Source organism: Anser cygnoides, chromosome 6 (assembly GCF_040182565.1).
Source record: "Anser cygnoides isolate HZ-2024a breed goose chromosome 6, Taihu_goose_T2T_genome, whole genome shotgun sequence".
NCBI classification, from domain to species: domain Eukaryota; kingdom Metazoa; phylum Chordata; class Aves; order Anseriformes; family Anatidae; genus Anser; species Anser cygnoides.
Window position 1 is genome coordinate 2,425,388 of NC_089878.1, and position 16,998 is coordinate 2,442,385.

Consider the following 16,998-nt stretch of genomic DNA (forward strand, 5'->3'; position numbering starts at 1 on the left):
CAGGTAGTCTGCAAAGCCTCTGAGTGCTTAGGCTGTGCATGTTTTGACCGTGCTTGTAATAGTATTACTGAGCATTTTGCGTACTGAATTCTGGAGCCACAGCTGCTAAAAATAAGTAAGCATCTTGGAGTGGGGGGTTGAATGCAAACTAATCATCCTTAAGGAAGGTGTGCTGATTTTGTAGAAACTGTTGAGCACGTTCTGTTTAACCCTGGTTTGGGTGCACTTCACCACTATACATGATGTAAAGAACTGTTTTCACTGAAAGCAAGCATATCCTGCCAATCTGAATTTGATGATGAATTTTTATATGCAAAATTCATTGTTGTATAACTCTTATTTTTTTTTAGTTACCTTTCTGTGAAAAAAAAAGAACTATTTTAGCATCTAAGTAGTGTACCCACTTTATGCATTTATATTTACAAGAAAAGATTAGTTTATTCCTGCTACAACAAAAAACAACAAAACAAACAAAACAGAAAGAAATGGAGGGCTTAGATGCAGTCCGGTGAAAATAAAAATCCAATCTCTGTCAAATCACTCACTCCAGCTCTTTTCTCTGTCAAAATAACAATTTTTTCCCATGTTCACCACAGCTTTAAAATAAGAGAAAATTTGCTTTCCTTTTTAAGAGCTAAGCATTGTTAGAAAACCATACTCTAAAAGTATAAAGCAGCCCATCCTTGCCTTATTTTCCTGGAGAATCCAGTGGAATATTGTGAGATTTTTAATCACCAGAAGCGACACAGAAACCTTTGTGTACCCAGTACTTCTCTTGCACCCACTGGATAAAATTTCCCCAGTCCTCTGAGGGCCAGCACCAGTCAGCACAGGTGCTGTTTTGACAACTTGGACACCTCTGCAAATGAGGCTGCTTCCCAGCTCCTGGGCAGGCAACATGGCTACTGTGCTTCCCCATATGCCCAGTATTAGTCCTGATGAGACAAATACCCTGTTCATGCACAGCGCAGCGATTCCCTGAAACATTGCCATCCAAGGAGGGTATGTTGTATACCCCAGAGAACAGTGCTTTGGAGGTAACGGTGGTTACTGGTAAGGAGGAACTGTACTGGCCTTTCAAGAAATATGTTACAGTGCTGGAGAAGTTGATTTAATGGCATTTGGAAGCATGGTTTCCATAGATACCAATCTCTTGAGGCAATACTTCTGGGAATGATTTTTCAGTGTGCTGGGTAGCGTATCAGTAAGTGCTAGGGCAGCCGTAGAGGTAGGTGCATGAGCACGTGGCATAACCCAGCTCAACTCTCCACCACTCAGGGCCAGCCTCGAAGCCCCCAGGCGTAGGCGGACGCTGTCCAGGACCAGCGTGGAGGTGAGAGTGGCAGATTGATGCAGCAAGTGATGCAAGCACTTTGGGGAAGGGGTCCTGAGCTTTTAAAGGTTAATGCATACATGTAGCCAGCTCTCTCCTTGCTGTGGAAGACTAACAGTTACTGCTGGGATTTCAGCACTCTGGCATTGTGATTACAAAAACTTTTTTTTTTCTGTTTCTTTTCTTTCACCATTTGCAATGAGACATTTCAATAATGGCAAACTTCTAGTTAATATCAAGACCAGTTTTGAGTCTAGGCCTATAGCATCAAGCACTCTATTGTGGTAGCTGTGATACTTTCCTACCTATTTTGGTGAATAAATAAGAAATGGCCCAGCTTTCAGGGCGTGTAGGGCAGGCTGGTTTTTGACTTCTGGCTGCAGAGCTTGCAGTGCAGGGGACCCACGCAAGATGAAGCTGTATTTTAAAACTTTATTTTACATGCTAATTTTGTTCTTCTCAGAATCTCAGACCTCCATAACAACCTTTGGGGCTGTGGTGACCTCAACTGCTGTGCTAGCCAAAGGCTCCATCAACTGGGAAGACTATTTTTTTAATACTGTTCAAAGCCCTGCAATGCCTTCGGAAAAATTAAGCTCCAGTAAATGAATCCTGACAGATTTGGATAGTCCTCTTCCTTCCCATGATCTCTTTGTTGTTTTCCTATGTTTCCCACAATTGCCCTCTCTCTTATCTACATGTGAAGATCCCGGTCTGTCCGTCCATTGGGCTGTACCCACTCAGGGCCTGTGGCCGAGTCGGGCCCTGGCCTCCTGTGGTGCCAGGGGTGCAGGAGGCTCCAGCCTGCCCCAGCTGTCCCTAGCAGAGGCAGAACAGTCTTGGTCCCTTTCTGTGTGGGTCCTGTGCTGCCAGCACTGCTGTCTCAAAACAAGCAGGGAATCAGCTAGGGCAGGCTCAAGGCAGAAGGGGGGCACTTGCAGAGCCAGGGGCACATGTTCAGTTGGGCGCTGCGCAACGTAGCACTACGTGGTTGTGCTCAGTGAGCTGCTGCATCCTGTGCTGGCTGCTCCTGACCCCCTTCAGACTGGCTTCGGCAAGAGAGGAGATACAGGTTGATGAAGGCTTGATCTGGAAGCAGTAGGAAGAGTGATTAGTCTAGATTGTTGTCTTGATTGGATTTTGGCTCCATTATTAACGTGGGCCTTGGTGCAGAAAAGACGTTAGGGTTAGGAAGATTTGGAGGAGAGCAAAATAAAAGAAGTTCAGAAGGCTTGGTTTTGCCTAGTTAACCTTCTCATTAACAAATAGGCATTTGGGCATGTCTGCCTAGTTAAAAATTAATGTTAGGTGTACTCTAGCAGCCTTCAACTCTGGTGTAAAAACAGGAGCCATATGAAAAGATCTATAATCGGGCCAACTATCTGAACATCACCAGAGTTTATGGGAGATTTGGATATGTCTGGGTGTATGAGCTTGGCAACTTAGCTTGGTTTGTTTCCTAAGACCTTTATGTCTCAGGAGAAAACAGGGATTTTATGTCAGTAACCTATATATTTCCCTTAAAAGATGTAGGAGTTCAGGGATCAGCCCCAGCATCCCTTCTCTTTGACCTCAGGAAAGCAAATGAGATCTGTCACTCCAAGGGGCTGCTGATGCGAGTGTTCAGCAAGCATCGTGCTGCCCTCACTCCCTTGCCTGCCTCCATCATATGAGGATGGCCATGGTGAAGGGGCTTTAAAATAAAAATCTTGTAGGATCCTGCAGAATTGTACTGATAGCAGCCTTGTAGGGGTAGTCCAGCCTGGGGAAAGTACTGGCAGCATCCTTTATTGTCCTTCATTTGTCACAGAAGCTGATGGGAAATCATTCAATTAAAAGGAGTGCAGTGGAATACACAAAATCTCAATATGAGTTTAGGAGAATGAGGGCAGCACGTCAAAGGCATGCCAAAGCCCAGCTTTATGAAATGATTTTTTTTTTCATTTCCACTGATTTCCTAGGTGAAATTAGGTGACTTTCTGGCCAGCATAATGATGATAAGGCTGGGAAACCATACATACTCAAATGACATACGTATAGTTTTAATAAAGGATGAGGGAGACTTGAGGGAGTGCATTAAATTGAGTAATAATTTATTATTTAGAGACCTCTACCCATTTACTCATTTTTTCTGGGAGAATTGGCTCTTCCTCCAAGGTGTAGGCCACTTTTAGAGAGAGGGGAAGAAGGTAGAGGCTGGTGTCTGTGCTGTAGCAGCTAGCTGGCAGAGCAAAAACTTCAGCAACTGCCTGCAGCCAAGCACCCCAGCTACCTATCGTGTTGTTGAGCTGTTCAATAAACATGCTGGGAGAGGGAGAGAGGGAGAGTTGACAGGGCCTTGCATGTCCTATAGGAATGCACTGCAATTATTTCCAATCACAATTAACCTGATTAGAATAACGGACAGGAAGTGTCCCTCTGTAACTAATGCAGTTTGGCATCAGCTGACTGAAATCCTTTGACAATTTCTGCACAGATGGCTGGGCTGAAAGCAGCACTTTTAAAATTATTATTTTCATGGTCTCTTGGTAGGCCAAAACCTCGACACCAACAACAGACCTCCCCATTAAGGCGGACGGCGCCAACGTCAACATCACAGCTGCCATTTATGACGAGATCCAACAGGAGATGAAAAGGGCCAAGGTATCTCAAGCTCTGTTTGCCAAAGTGGCTGCCAATAAAAGTCAGGTGAGTGGTAGAGGGGATTTCGTTGTTGTGGGGCTTTTGGGGGTTTTGTTTTTAAAGCAAACTTTGGGGTTGGAACTAGACCCATATCCCCCTCACCAGTAAAAATACATCTGTTCATACAATAATAATAATCTTCATCTCTGGGGAACCTGTCGTTTTTTTGGTGTTTGCCTGCCTAAGTGGTTTCCTTTTCCCTTTTAAAATAGGCTGGGAAAAGGACCAGCTTACAGCCAGGCTTTTTCCCTCCTTTTGTAGAAATGCATATGTCTTTTCCCTCTTGTGGTATATAACTTACACCTCTATTAGTGGGACAAGGACCTTCCAAAATAATGGTATCCTTCTCATTTGACAGGTAAAGAAACTGTTTTCTTAAGTAATTAACTGAAGGAAGGCAATGGGAAACTGCATATTAGGCAGGTGTTTCCTTTTTTTTTTCCCCCTCTTGTTGTATGTGCTGCATACAGTATCGCCATGTGAATAATTCACATCAGATACAATAATTTTTACAAAAAAGGATGAGAGGGCACTGCAGGGTATTCTCCTAGATTAAGTTTCACCTTGGGTGTAAAAAATACATGTGGGTAAACCTACTCTGGGGTGAAATTGTTGAAGAGAATCCATTAATTTAAAAATTTCATCCAACTGTTTAAAAAAATATAATATACAATAGGGGATTATGTAGAAAGGAGGACAGACTTTTTTGTAGGAAGGGCAGCAAATGGATTGGAGACCATTGGAAGGAATTGTTTACTCTGTGTGAAAAGAGCTGTTTCTGATCCTGGATAAAATTACTCAGTTGTGCTAAGAGAGGGCATCAATACGCACACAAAAATGCACAAATGTGTCTGTGAGAGGATAGAAATATCCAGATGCATGCGCTCTACTAAATACATTTTTTCCCTCTGTGCAGGAAAACAATATTGTAGTGATTAAAGTTGATGTAAAATAAGAAGTTGAAAGGCATATAAGCAAAGCATCAAAGGCTACCAAAGCACAGGGAAGAGCCTTGTCCTTGTTACAGGTATTTGCACCCTGGCACATGGAGGTCTGATCCATTTTTCCTTCCTCATTTAATCTTTTTTTTGTTTTTTTTCCTCTTGCTTTCTCTTGTCAGGGTACAGGGGTTACAGTCCACAACCCCTCTGCCCCCCAACAAAATCCCAGGCACAGTATTAAATACATAAAAGGAAAATACCATGGAACCCTCTTAAACTGTTAAATGCATAAAAATCTCATGTACCACATGGCAAAATATAATGAGAACTGGAGCTGTTAAACGAATAAAGCTGTTAAAAGCATAATGCCACTTGGCACAACTACTGTGCATTTAACGGTTTTCCACTGTGTAATAAATGACATATGTGGTAAACGTGCAGTAAATATAAAAACTGCACAATTGATTTTGCAAACGTGCCCCTTATTCTTTACTCCATGCAGATATCAAAGTTTCACCCAGAATCCGGACTGGACAGCTTTTAATAAGGAGTGTGTAACACAGACTGAATGCCAGCTTCTCTGAGGTTTGGCTTAAAATTGCCTGCAAACTTCCTGTCATTATACCCAGAGGCTTCTTGAAATAGAGAGGGACTGAACCACCCAACAATAATTTGGGTGGCTCACCGGCTTCAGTCTGTGCCAGCTTGAGTGAGCTTCTCTGGCAGCATTGCACACCAGCACCAAAACAAAAATAAGCTCCATAGTCTTTCACGTGAAAAAAGAACAGGGCAGATTTTGAAAGCCAGATGCAGAAGGTTAAGAACAGGATCCACAAATGTTATTGTTTAAAGCAAAGTCACTGCCCATAAAGGTTTTGTTTCTTCAGCAGAGGCGAATAAAGAAGCGTTTCTCAGGCTAATGTTTCCTTTGTTTCACAGCCCTGCCAAAGCAATACTGGCTCCCTGGGATGACCCAGCATTTGCCATGCTGAGATGTCATAGCTCGCTGCTGGAGCATGAAAGTGGTTTGTGAGGGCACTGGAAGGCAGGGACAGAGAAGCTGTAGTCACGAACCATAGCAATACACTGTCTCCCCTGCCCAAAACCCACCTGCGCGCCCACCCCCAAGCCTGGTTGGGTGTGCCTGTGGTGTCCCACAGCTGGCTGGAGTGCCCCATGGCCAGGGGAATGCCAAAAGTAAAGACACAGTTGATCGCAGGGGGGTGTGTGGTGGCACAGTAGGGTGGTCAGTGTCACCTTAGGTCTAGCTTGCCTAAAAATAAGTAGTGGGGCTTTCCCATTGCTTCGTACAGGCCTGTTGTGCCAGTTGCAGGCTCTTCTGGTTTCAGCAGCTGAGTTACGCGGTGGGAAGTGCTCATTGAAAACTGCCCGTGTTTACAGAAGAAAGAGAGTTTGAAAGAGGGGAAAAAAGAGCTACTCTGAGGGTTTGCTTGGACTTTCCGCCAAGGTTCGTTCACTTGCTGTTCTCCGCAGGCCTGGCTTGCATTGCATTGGCTTCTTCTATTATTCCCTCACCCCAGACTACTGAGAGGCTTCCAGTTTGCTAACAAGGCATGTGTTATGTTGGGCGCTGCTGTTCTGTCAACAGCAATCCACGGTGCTGTGCAATCTTCACAGTTTTAGCAGCCAGTGAATCTCCGACAGGGCTGTTTTGACATTTTATATGCAGGGCTGTATGTCATGTACCCGAGAGAGCATCCAGAGCCAATGGAGGCCTCATTTCATCTTCTGTCTTTGTACAGGAAGAGTGGTACCCACTGAGAACAGTTATTGCAAGTGGCATCATCTACTAGTGGAGTTAATTGACCTCTAATTTAAAAAGTAGCCATCTTAAGTCTTAAGTCATGGCAGATTATCAGTTCAGCAAGTAAAGGGAAGGGCAGCTGGTAGAAACTGAGAATACAAATTGTGGAGCTCACAGGGCAACATAAATGCAAGGAACAGGACCTCACAGAAGTACCGCGGTAGTATGGATTCATAAAGATCTCAAGCCATTCATTTTAGACATTGACTTGTCACATTTCCATTAATACACATTCTATTCCTTGCAACATATCTAGATACTTCTTGTCTTGTTTGTGAAGTGCTGTGCATTCCTTTGTCCTTCTGAAGGCAGCAGGAGCTGAGGTGCTCAGTGCCCTCCAAACTCGGCCTCCAAAAGTGTCATCCTGTTTTAGTTGCCAGCTGTTAGTGATGTACCCCCTGAACAGCGTATTTCTCTGGGGATGCTGCCTGCTAGTGCCCTTTGTCCTTTAAATGACTAAATCTGAGACTTGTTTTATCACATTGGGAGTGTTTCTGAATGTGGCAGGAATACCAGGATTTAGCCTCTAATCTGCACTTCAGAATCTCCTGGTTATATTTAATTCACGGGGAGTTTCCAGCATGCCTTTTCAAAGAGGTTTGAGTGGCCTGCATGTCTCCAGAATGGAGCAGTGGGACAGGTAGAGACTTTGACCTAGCAATGCTGCAGGTTTGAACTGTCAGGAAAGCTGGTTTCCATGTCCAGTTCTGCAGCTTCTCTACAGGTCCACTTTGGGGAAAACCTTTTCCCCCAAGACCTTGTGCCAGTGCTTCTGTAACACTGTGCAGCAGTGTCACCCCTCTGACCTCTGCTAGTGGGAGTTCTAGCAGTGGCTGTGTTGTGCGCAGAAGACATTTTTTTTCTTAGGCTATGTGAAACAAGTTCAGGAATATAGTTCTGTTCATAATAAACAGTCACTATCAAAATAAATAGTGGGCATAGGTAACTGGACCCCTTGCTGACAGTCTGAGGGAGAGCAAAAATTGTATGAACATAGGAGGCCAAACTTCCCACAGTTCTCCCAGGGCAAGAGTTTTCCTTAATCAGGCTGGAGCAGCCTGAAGAAGAGAGGCTCAAGCTGCTGGGCATCTGCCCCAGGCTAGGGTAGATGGAAGGGTTTGACCTCCAGCATCACCAGTCCAGTGAAATCAAAAAGCAAACCCTTGAAACTCAAATTCTTCCCCAAGGGACTGGATTTTTTTTCAGTTACAGCACAGTAAAGCAAGAGAGAACTCTCTCTGAACAACATTTGAAAGAACATTAAGCTGGCAAAGCTCAGTCTTTGGGTCATGTCTTCGCGTCGTTTAAAAATGAACAAACAAAGGAAACAAACAAAGGGTGAGGGTTAGGGCAGGAAAACCCTTCAGCTGAGTCCCTTCACATTCAGAGAAGTGCAGGGTTGTGGATAGAAATCATTCTGTCAATTCCCCTGACTTTTCCTTTTGAGATCCCTGCCACATTGCAATGATTGTCTGGGAGCCTGCTCTCTGACCAAGGACAGGTGTTAGCCCCGCATTGGGAGCCCACTCTGCATGGTTGTCAGCGCCGTGGCCATTGTCACACTGCCCCTGCTCCGAGAAGAAAGCAGAGGTACTGTGAGAAGGATGAGCAGTCACCCTCAGGCAGGTTTTGTCCTTCACTGTCTTTCCTTCACGATTTATGTTCCCTTATTTCTTATGATGGGATACCTTCTCTCCCCGTTTTAGCTTAGAATAGGTATTTTCTGTGCCCTTAAACTAATTAGATTCCAGTGGCAAGGAACAACAGCTAGAGAACACAGCTGGTTGTGAAGGTGCATAGTGCATATAATGTACGTATATATGGCCTTTCTTCCTGCTGTAGCATCTCAGTGCCTTTAGGGTGCTTGTGAATCTCTGCAGCTGGAGGTTAACTGTTGTACTGATATTTTGTTCTTCTTACATATGCAGGAAATATAGAAAGACATTTCTCTCCTTAACTAAGCTTAAAATTTCTCTTAAGTACCTTTAACATTAGCTGACCTGCATCTGCAGCAGCACCTCTCTCAGCAAATGAGCAAGGCAGGGGCAGCTGTGGAGCTGGGGTTTTGCTCAGGAAGTCTTTGGCAGACTTGGGTGCTGGTGGCAGGCTGCTTGCCTGAACCATGAGCCTGCACTGCCTCTCCAGCATGGAGGGGAGCTTGTTTGAATTTCGCATGCAGGAAATATTCTCAGTGCACAGCATCCTTCCTTCTGAGGCTAAGAGATGTAAGCAGACCTGGTGTTTCCATCTAAGATGTGTCAGGGTTCATGTACTTCATTCATTTTTTGTATTATTTCTTGTTTTATAGGGCTATTGAGAAACTAGCCATAATGGAATTGGGGCTTTTGCCAGTGCTTTTGCATTTTGCCTTAAATTTTTGGAGGAGGAAAAGTGCTGACTGTTTCAGAAAACTCAGGCTATCAAGCGATTAACCTTGAACTGTACCAAAATGCTCCCAGTAAAGCTTCTCAGGTTTAGTCCCCCTCCCCTGGCCCTCATCAAGAATTCATTGAAGCCATGACAGAACTTTCCATTACAGTTAGTTTTTTATCCATTTCAGTTTTCTTGATTAGGTTATCTTGAATCATTAGGGGGTTTATTTATTTTAATAGACACTTATTGGATTCATGGAAAGAGAGTTTGGCGACTAAGGAACAAGAGATGAATATTATCTGGCTCATTTCACACTGCAGAGTCCCAAACTGATCAGAAGGAAGAGAGGCCGGGAAAGTTTGACCAGAGGACTCCCTGTGATCCCATGTAGGAGAGCTTTCTCTGGGTAGCACATCATTTCTTTCCTGGTCTTTCAAGACTTGTGTCAATCATTGCTGCTTTTTTTCCTTTCGTCACATATGTTGACATTTTCTGCACTGATGGTGTGGGTGAGGAAATGGCCTTTTACATTTATTTTTGAGATTTATTCCTGAATCACTCTTACTAAAAACTCTTCATTTGCCTACTCATGCTTTCACTGGAGACCCTAGAAAATGTCAGCACTGAAAACTAACTGTATTATTATTATTAATTTCAATGCAGGGAAGCACAAGGTCAGTTCAGTTACAGTTTTAACCAGGCTGGAAGTGTCTCGCAGTCCAGGTCAAGGAGGCAAGCTGCTTGTGGGTAAGCCACCACAGACACCCAGCTGCTTCTTTCTGCAGTGACTTTTGGTAGAGATGCTGCTAGAAGCCTGAGTACTGACCTGTAGCCCCAGCATAACTTAGCCCAAACTTTTCCCACATGCTTTCTTGTCCTTTGATCAGAAATTTGGTCCTTGGTTGATTTTGAGTCGAATCAAGGAAGCAGCTAGGGAAGTTAGGATATTTGTGCCTACCTTCTTTGAACACTGGAAAACCTGACCTTGATGCAGCCTGGTAGCTCTGGCTGCTGGCGCAGCCTCCCCTGCTCTAGGGTAAGCTGAGCAAAAGTGAAAGGGTCAAGCTGCTAAAAAGGGCTCAGGGATAAGTGACAGAGAATATGTCTGTGATTGCTGCACCAGCTAACTGTCCCTCGAGGGGGTTTGAGTGTGCCAAGGCTAATGCCTTGGTGTAGTAAGCACACTGTTTCTTTAACAGCATAAAAGCACAATGGGAATGGCTGGCTTCCTGCAGATTTTTGTTGTTGTTTGCTTAGCTATGTGAAAATGTATTTGACTAGGAGACAGAGAGAGAGGTTAAAAATAGGACATTAATATGATATTATTTGTTTTATCAAATAAAATGCTTAGAAAATGTTTATCTTGTCTCATGAGAACAACAAAAATAGAGGCTAGCACTTCTCTGTAGTTCTCTGTAACAATCTAAATTGGGCTGGATTCTTGATGCCTCCACAAGTTTTGGGGTGAAATGAAGGAAGTTCTGAGCAGAATTCCTTGTAACCACAAGCACTGGGTGTGCCTGACTGTAGAGCCAAAAGCATCCTTTAATTGTACTGTTTTTCCCCTTCTTATTTGTAGTGGAAGACATTCCCATTTAAGAACCTTAGAAGCTGACATTAAGGGCCAGGTTCTGCCACCCATATTCAGGCTGACATCTGAAACTCTCCTGGTAACTCTGTGGCATTCGAGGGGGCTGGTTGTGCTGTGGAGTGAGGCTTGCGATGTGCAGGGGAGGCAGGATCAGAAACACAGTGTATCACGGCTCTGGGGAAGGATGTGTTATTTGTTAGATTTTTAGAATATGTTCACAGAAGTTGGATTTACTTGTAATGAAGTGAGTTCAGATGTTGCGGATGAGTGAGGGAAAAGGTGGCGAGATACCGTGTCATTCTTCACTTTTCCTTCTTTGTACGAATAAATGCAGCTATAGATGAAAATTCACTGTGAATGGCTGTAGCTCCAAGAATTTCTGTATGTTAGCATTTCTTAAACGAAATAATTCTCCTGGAAAGCTCTGTGTAACATACACAGACCCAAAGAAATGAATAAGAGAAAAAAAATGCAACCAAAAAACCCCAAGTTGATTTTTTTAACAGAAAAAGGAGATTTGCGTATTAATAATTCATGAGTTCTCATTGAACATGCACGAAGAAACAGTGCTATTCAATAGAGAATACTGTCATCTGTCACTGTTTTATTTGACATTTACACTTTTTTTTTTTGCCTGGTACTGTAAAACTTTCTTGGATGGCGTGCTAAGATTATTTAAATAAATAAAAAAAATCCAATGCAGACTTTTCATCTGTACATGGGGAAGACAGTTACTTGCAGTCATAAAGAATGTGTGAGTAAGCTGCAGTGCTGTGTTTTCTAGCACACTAGCCCTAGCTGTTGCCTAATAAGTGGCCCTGTAGATGGGTAGATAAGGTCTCGAACGGATGGGTGAGAGAATGGATGCTCAAATAAATAAAGGGAAGGGTAGGAAAAGAGCAGTGAAAGGCCAGATTTGATGCAGATAAGTGTATACATGCACACAGTGGGCACGCGTGTGTATGCGTGGGGGTGAGTGAATGATAGCTGTTGTGAAGAAAGCTGCCACAAATACATTGCCATTGCTGATTCAAAAATAAATATTTATAAATGGCATTGGGGGAGATCCAGTCACGCAAAAACGTGAGAGAAGACAGGGCATTTAGCACAATGACAATTCAGAGTTAGGTGCACCTTGCAATTTCTTGCTAATATTAGGCTCATGAAAATCTTTCTGCTCTGTAGGTTAGTTATTATTTATAAAAATCACAGAACCAGCTGATACATTCATAAGCTAATTATTGTAGCAGCTGGGTACACATGGTGCAATATGTCTGAGGCTGTGAAGTATCACAGATTTCTTGGGGCCTGCTGTGGTGGGGGTGTGCTGTTGAAGGCTAGATCCCTTAATCTGATCAGCCAAGCAAATACTTTGTGGGGAAACTGGATTAATATCTCTCTAAATACCATGGATGTGCTTCACCTTCAGAACCAGGCTCCTTTAAACGTGCCATTAGCTTATCTCCTTTGGGGAATTGAGAAGTTCTCAGGTGTCCTCAGGATGACAGGGTCTTTGCCTGGTGCCTCCCTTTGCCAGAAATTAATTTGGTTTGCTCATGTCTGCACACATGGTCACACTGCAGTCTAATCTTTTCCCTAATAGCTCCAAGGTCAGGACCTCGCATGTTGCCAGGCAAATTGAGCGCTACCCTTCTTAAAGACTAATGGCAGCGAGTGCGTAGTCCATAATGAGGCCTGTAGTGTTTCTCTAAGTGATTGTAATGAGTGCTGATTATAACAGGACAGATAAATCAAAATGCAGCCGTCGCTGTTGGGCTAGCTGGGCCAGCTTTGGGAAGCAGAGGTGGCCCGGCCGAGCTGTTCCTGGGCTCTGCCAGATCCAGGTGCCCCTCAGCCCTCGGGAGAGACCCGGAGCCATCCTCCCGCAGGCCTGCCCTGCGCTGGGTGCTGCTCCACCAGACGCGGAGGTGTTGTTTTTATTTGCTGTTAAATGATAGGTCTCTGTGCTGCAGCATCCCTCAGGAGATGTTAAACATACCTGCTTGAAACATCTGAAAGGGTTTGGTTGGAGACTTCCTCAGATCACTGAAAAGCAGGGAGAAACAGGAGCTTATTTTTTCCACAGATGGTTTGTTTTCCATCTCAAAAAATATTTCCTTTGTATGGAGAAACCCCTGCAAACATACAGTGGAGCTGGGAGATTTTTCCCATCTTTTCTCTAAAAGAAAGTTTTAGGGAATTTCCGAGTGGAGAAAGGGGATTGAGGAGAACTGAGGGCAAGGGTCAAACTGAATTAAATTGCGGACATCACCTGGCTGAGAGATTACCCAAATACCAGTCAAAATACTTTGAAAAATATAGATTTTTTCCCTAAGTAAATGATTAGATATCTTGTTTTCATCCTTGCGCCCCCACCCCCCCAGCCCTCCTAGTTTATTGCAAGAAAAGATCAGGTCTGCACAAATGTGGCCTCTCACTTGTAAAAACAAGGCAGTGTTGTGTTACAGATTAGTTTATAAATCCCTAGTGGCTTCACAGTTCAGTGCCTACAGCTGCTGCAGATGGGCCTGGGTTTTTGTCTCTTCGCTGTGTTGCAGCCGGCAGTTGAAGGAGAAAATGGAATGATCAGGTTATTAACATGTAGGCCGCAAGGAAGAGGCTGCACAATGAGAACAGCTGGTGTTGCTGTCTTGGCTGATGCAGCGGAGATAATCAAATCTTGCCTTTTTTGGGGGGCTGAAGGCAGAAGACACAGTGGAGAGTGAGACAAACAACAGCTTATGATATTATATATGGGGCTTATAGTGCATGTTAGAAGTTGTCAATGGCTTACAAGTTGTGATACAAAAAAGCAGTACCAAAAAAACACCGCATAAGCCTGTAATGAACCTGTCTGTTCAGCTTGCTCTCATCGGTGTTTGGAAAAACATAGTATTGGCTACTTCTTGTACCGTACAATTTTAACATTGATCAAGTTATCTTTTAGGTATTGTAAGGTGCCTGTCAAAACGGTGTCAAAATGCTGAGTTGCAGCTCGAAAATGATGGGTTATAGAGCTACTAGGTAAAATATTTTGACAGGAGTCAGTAAGGCGCGTTGACAGCATCCTCAGCATTATCTTCTCATTTTCTGTCATTTGCATTGCATCTCCTTGCACACAGGCACAGGAGAGGGATTGCTGTCCCCAGCTCCAAGTGGCACTGGCTGCCAGCAGGCAGGATGGGCTGGCTGCTTCTCTCTCGCAGGTGCAGCAACAGCCCCTGTCCCTGGGTAACTGCTGTGGAGCCCAGGTCACCACCACTCACGCTCAACACGTGGGGCTGTTCTCACCTTACTGCTACTGCCATTTTGCTCTCTGCCTGGCTTTGTTTTTAGGGTGGTTTCCTTTTCCTGAAGTGTCGGTGCTTCCTCCTGCAGTGATCTGAGCTCTCAGCCCCTCTGGAGAGTACAGTCTTAACTTTTTGATGGCATTTCAAACTAACTATAAAGCAACGTAGCAGGATTAAGCTCAATTATTAGGATTGGTAGCTGGCTTTAGAATTATCTCCACATAATGTCTCTCTTGATTTGTATAGTAACTTCTGGAGGGCCCTGTTTGCTTCTTTCCTATTAATACTAGAGGATTCCCTTCCTGTGAGGCTGAATCTTCTATATTAAGTGGCCATTTTTGATTACTTAAAGCTGTCAAGTTTCAGTGGGGTTCAGAGGTGGGGGAGTCACATATAGCAACAGTGGATCAAAGGGCTTTACTTGATAATGTCTTCTTTCAAACACTTTCAGGGGTGGTTGAATTCCTGGTCCTGCAGCTGCAACCCTTTGCATGAGGATTGTTAGCCAAGTGTCAGAGGTTACATCTCCCATGCTCGTGCTCAGATGATGACATAAAGGGACTCTGAAATGGAAGAAGTAGAGATGCACCTTTATTTCAACCCCGGGTTTTATAGGAAAAAAAAAAGATATTTGAGCATTCTGTACGTGGGGTGATATTATGACAGCAGGCAAGATACTGTGCTTCCCAGTTCCTGTTAAACTCTGCTGGTTGTTTCTTTGAATGTTTCTTTACATTGTAGAAAGTTTAATATATCCTGCATTTGTTAAGACCAAAGGGTGGCTGAGGATAGGGGAGGTTTCTGTGTGAGATCTGAAAAGTAAAACTAGCAGCACAGAGCTTTAAGTCTAACTGACGTTCCACTCACATTTGGTTCCTCAGTGCTCAGTGAATTAACTGTGCTGACCCTCCTGTTGCAGGGCTGGCTGTGTGAGCTACTTCGCTGGAAAGAAAACCCAAGTCCAGAAAACCGCACCCTCTGGGAGAACCTCTGCACCATTCGCCGCTTCTTGAACCTCCCTCAGCATGAGAGGGATGTGATCTATGAGGAGGAGTCCAGACATCACCACAGCGAGCGTATGCAGCATGTTGTCCAGCTCACTCCTGAGCCTGTGCAGGTCAGAGTGCTAACATCCTCTCAAGGAGTTTTTGTGGGGAACAGCTGTCAGGAGTAGAGAGAAGCAACTGTTTCCAGCTTCCCTCTGATGTGTGGGTTGAGACACACTGATTTTCACCTGTCTGTAGAACTGCATGCAAGCCACAGTTCTCAAGTCCTGAGCTCACTGTGTGTATATTGCAGCACGTGTGTTGAGAATGTGTGCACGGTCATGTTGGTGGCTCAAGAAAGGATATGTGACAGTCTATGCCAGCAACAACATTAAGGTTAGTGGTAGCAATATTTTGGAGCTCCCTTAGTGTCAGTAGTTGTGTTGTGGCTGAAACAATTTAGTTGCCTAAAGCTCCCAACATTTGGAGGAGTACAAATACGTTCCTCAGCAATAGCATGAGAAGCGTGCAGTTAGGGAGAATAGGAGTGGGGTTTCATCAGCTGTTCCTTCTCACAGAACATGAGCACCCCTGATGCCTGCTTTCTGACTGTGACCAACCCGCAACAGCAGCCATAGCTCCTCTATAGTTTCTGTATCAACCTTATGTACATCCCTAATAACTTCTGAGGGATATCACAAAACTGAACATCTCATGGTGGTCAAAAGAGGCTCAGGACTGGTCTGAAGTGAGAGCTGGACTTGGAAACTTAAGAGATCCTTTCTTCACTTTGCATTTTTTGTGATCCCGTAATTTAAAATGTTTACTGGTTTCATGGGGGAAAGAGAGATTGTGAATTGTTACTTGTACTTTGGTCATGGCACCAAACACTAGAGCAGTTCTTAGTCTGAAGTCTCTCTGTTAGGTGTTGTTTTAAAAATTAACTAAAATGAACAGTGGTATTCTACTGCAAAGATCTTCCAGCTGATGGCAAGTGTCATGAAGTCAGTGAGACCAGCACACAGTGGAGGAAGGGACCAGGCCAGTAGTGGGAGGAACCTTCCAGAGAGGTTGATGGTTGGGTGGGCTGGCTCTGGGAGCAGCATGGTGGCTACAAGTTATGAAGAAGCTTTTTATTCTTCTGCTTGTTTTATGTAGCTATTATTTAGGTCACCAGCGTTCTTTGGTGGTACTTCCAGAGAATGGGGCAGAAAGCAAAGAAGTGTTACGGAAGAGCACAGATTTGGCATTTCATACAGAAAGGCTACTGTGGAAGGAGGACAAAAGGTTGATAAATGACAACAGTGAGGATGTAGGGAGGATGGACGTGTGACAGTTCATGAAGCTCAAGAGAACTCTGTGGGCAGAGGTTGGACGACTGAGAGGGGACATGTTTGTTCAATCCAAAAATCTGAGGTGACACCTTCTGTGGCACAACATCCTCTTGAATTGTCACTGTGCCTCAGTGCCACTTGCCTGATCCCATTGCATGGCCATTCTCGGTCATCCATACTGTGTTTCTCTCTGATAATCTCACAGTTCCTTCTCCCACCTTCACTCTCGCCATTGTTGTTTGATCACAGCTTGCACTGCTTTGTTACTCTTGCTGTGAACCTTGGCATTCAGCCTCTATTCTTTGTCTCTGCTCTTGTTCTGCTGCTGCTAGTACTGCTGCCAACAATCTAATCACCTTTTTCCAAAGGTGGTGGTGGTGGGGTTTCTGTCTTGTAGCCCTGCCCCTTCTGAAACACCTTTTTCTCACCCAGATTAATTATTGCCTAGTTCAGTCTCCTTTGTCTCTTCTGCTACTGACTTCCTCCTTGCTCTCCATTCTGTCTTTGCCTGGAAGAAAAAAATGTGGTTCTTGGGGTTCAGATTCTCAGAGTGGTAAAATAGAGGAAGTGGTGTAAGTAATTAATGTTGCAAGTTTTGGCTTCTACGTTCCCAAAAGTCTGTGAGATCTTGGAGGCAAGGAGC

At 44.2% G+C, this 16,998-nt stretch overlaps 1 protein-coding gene across 2 annotated transcripts in view; it reads left to right on the top strand.

The window, feature by feature from the left end:
• The window catches only part of SATB2 (SATB homeobox 2), a 132,453-nt gene that overhangs the window by 91,300 nt on the left and 24,155 nt on the right, over positions 1-16,998 (top strand). For both annotated transcript variants that reach the window (XM_066999208.1, XM_066999209.1), the window contains 2 exons: positions 3,866-4,021; positions 14,955-15,152. In XM_066999208.1, coding sequence (XP_066855309.1) covers positions 3,866-4,021; positions 14,955-15,152 — 354 coding nt within the window. The remainder of the gene's footprint in view (positions 1-3,865; positions 4,022-14,954; positions 15,153-16,998) is intronic.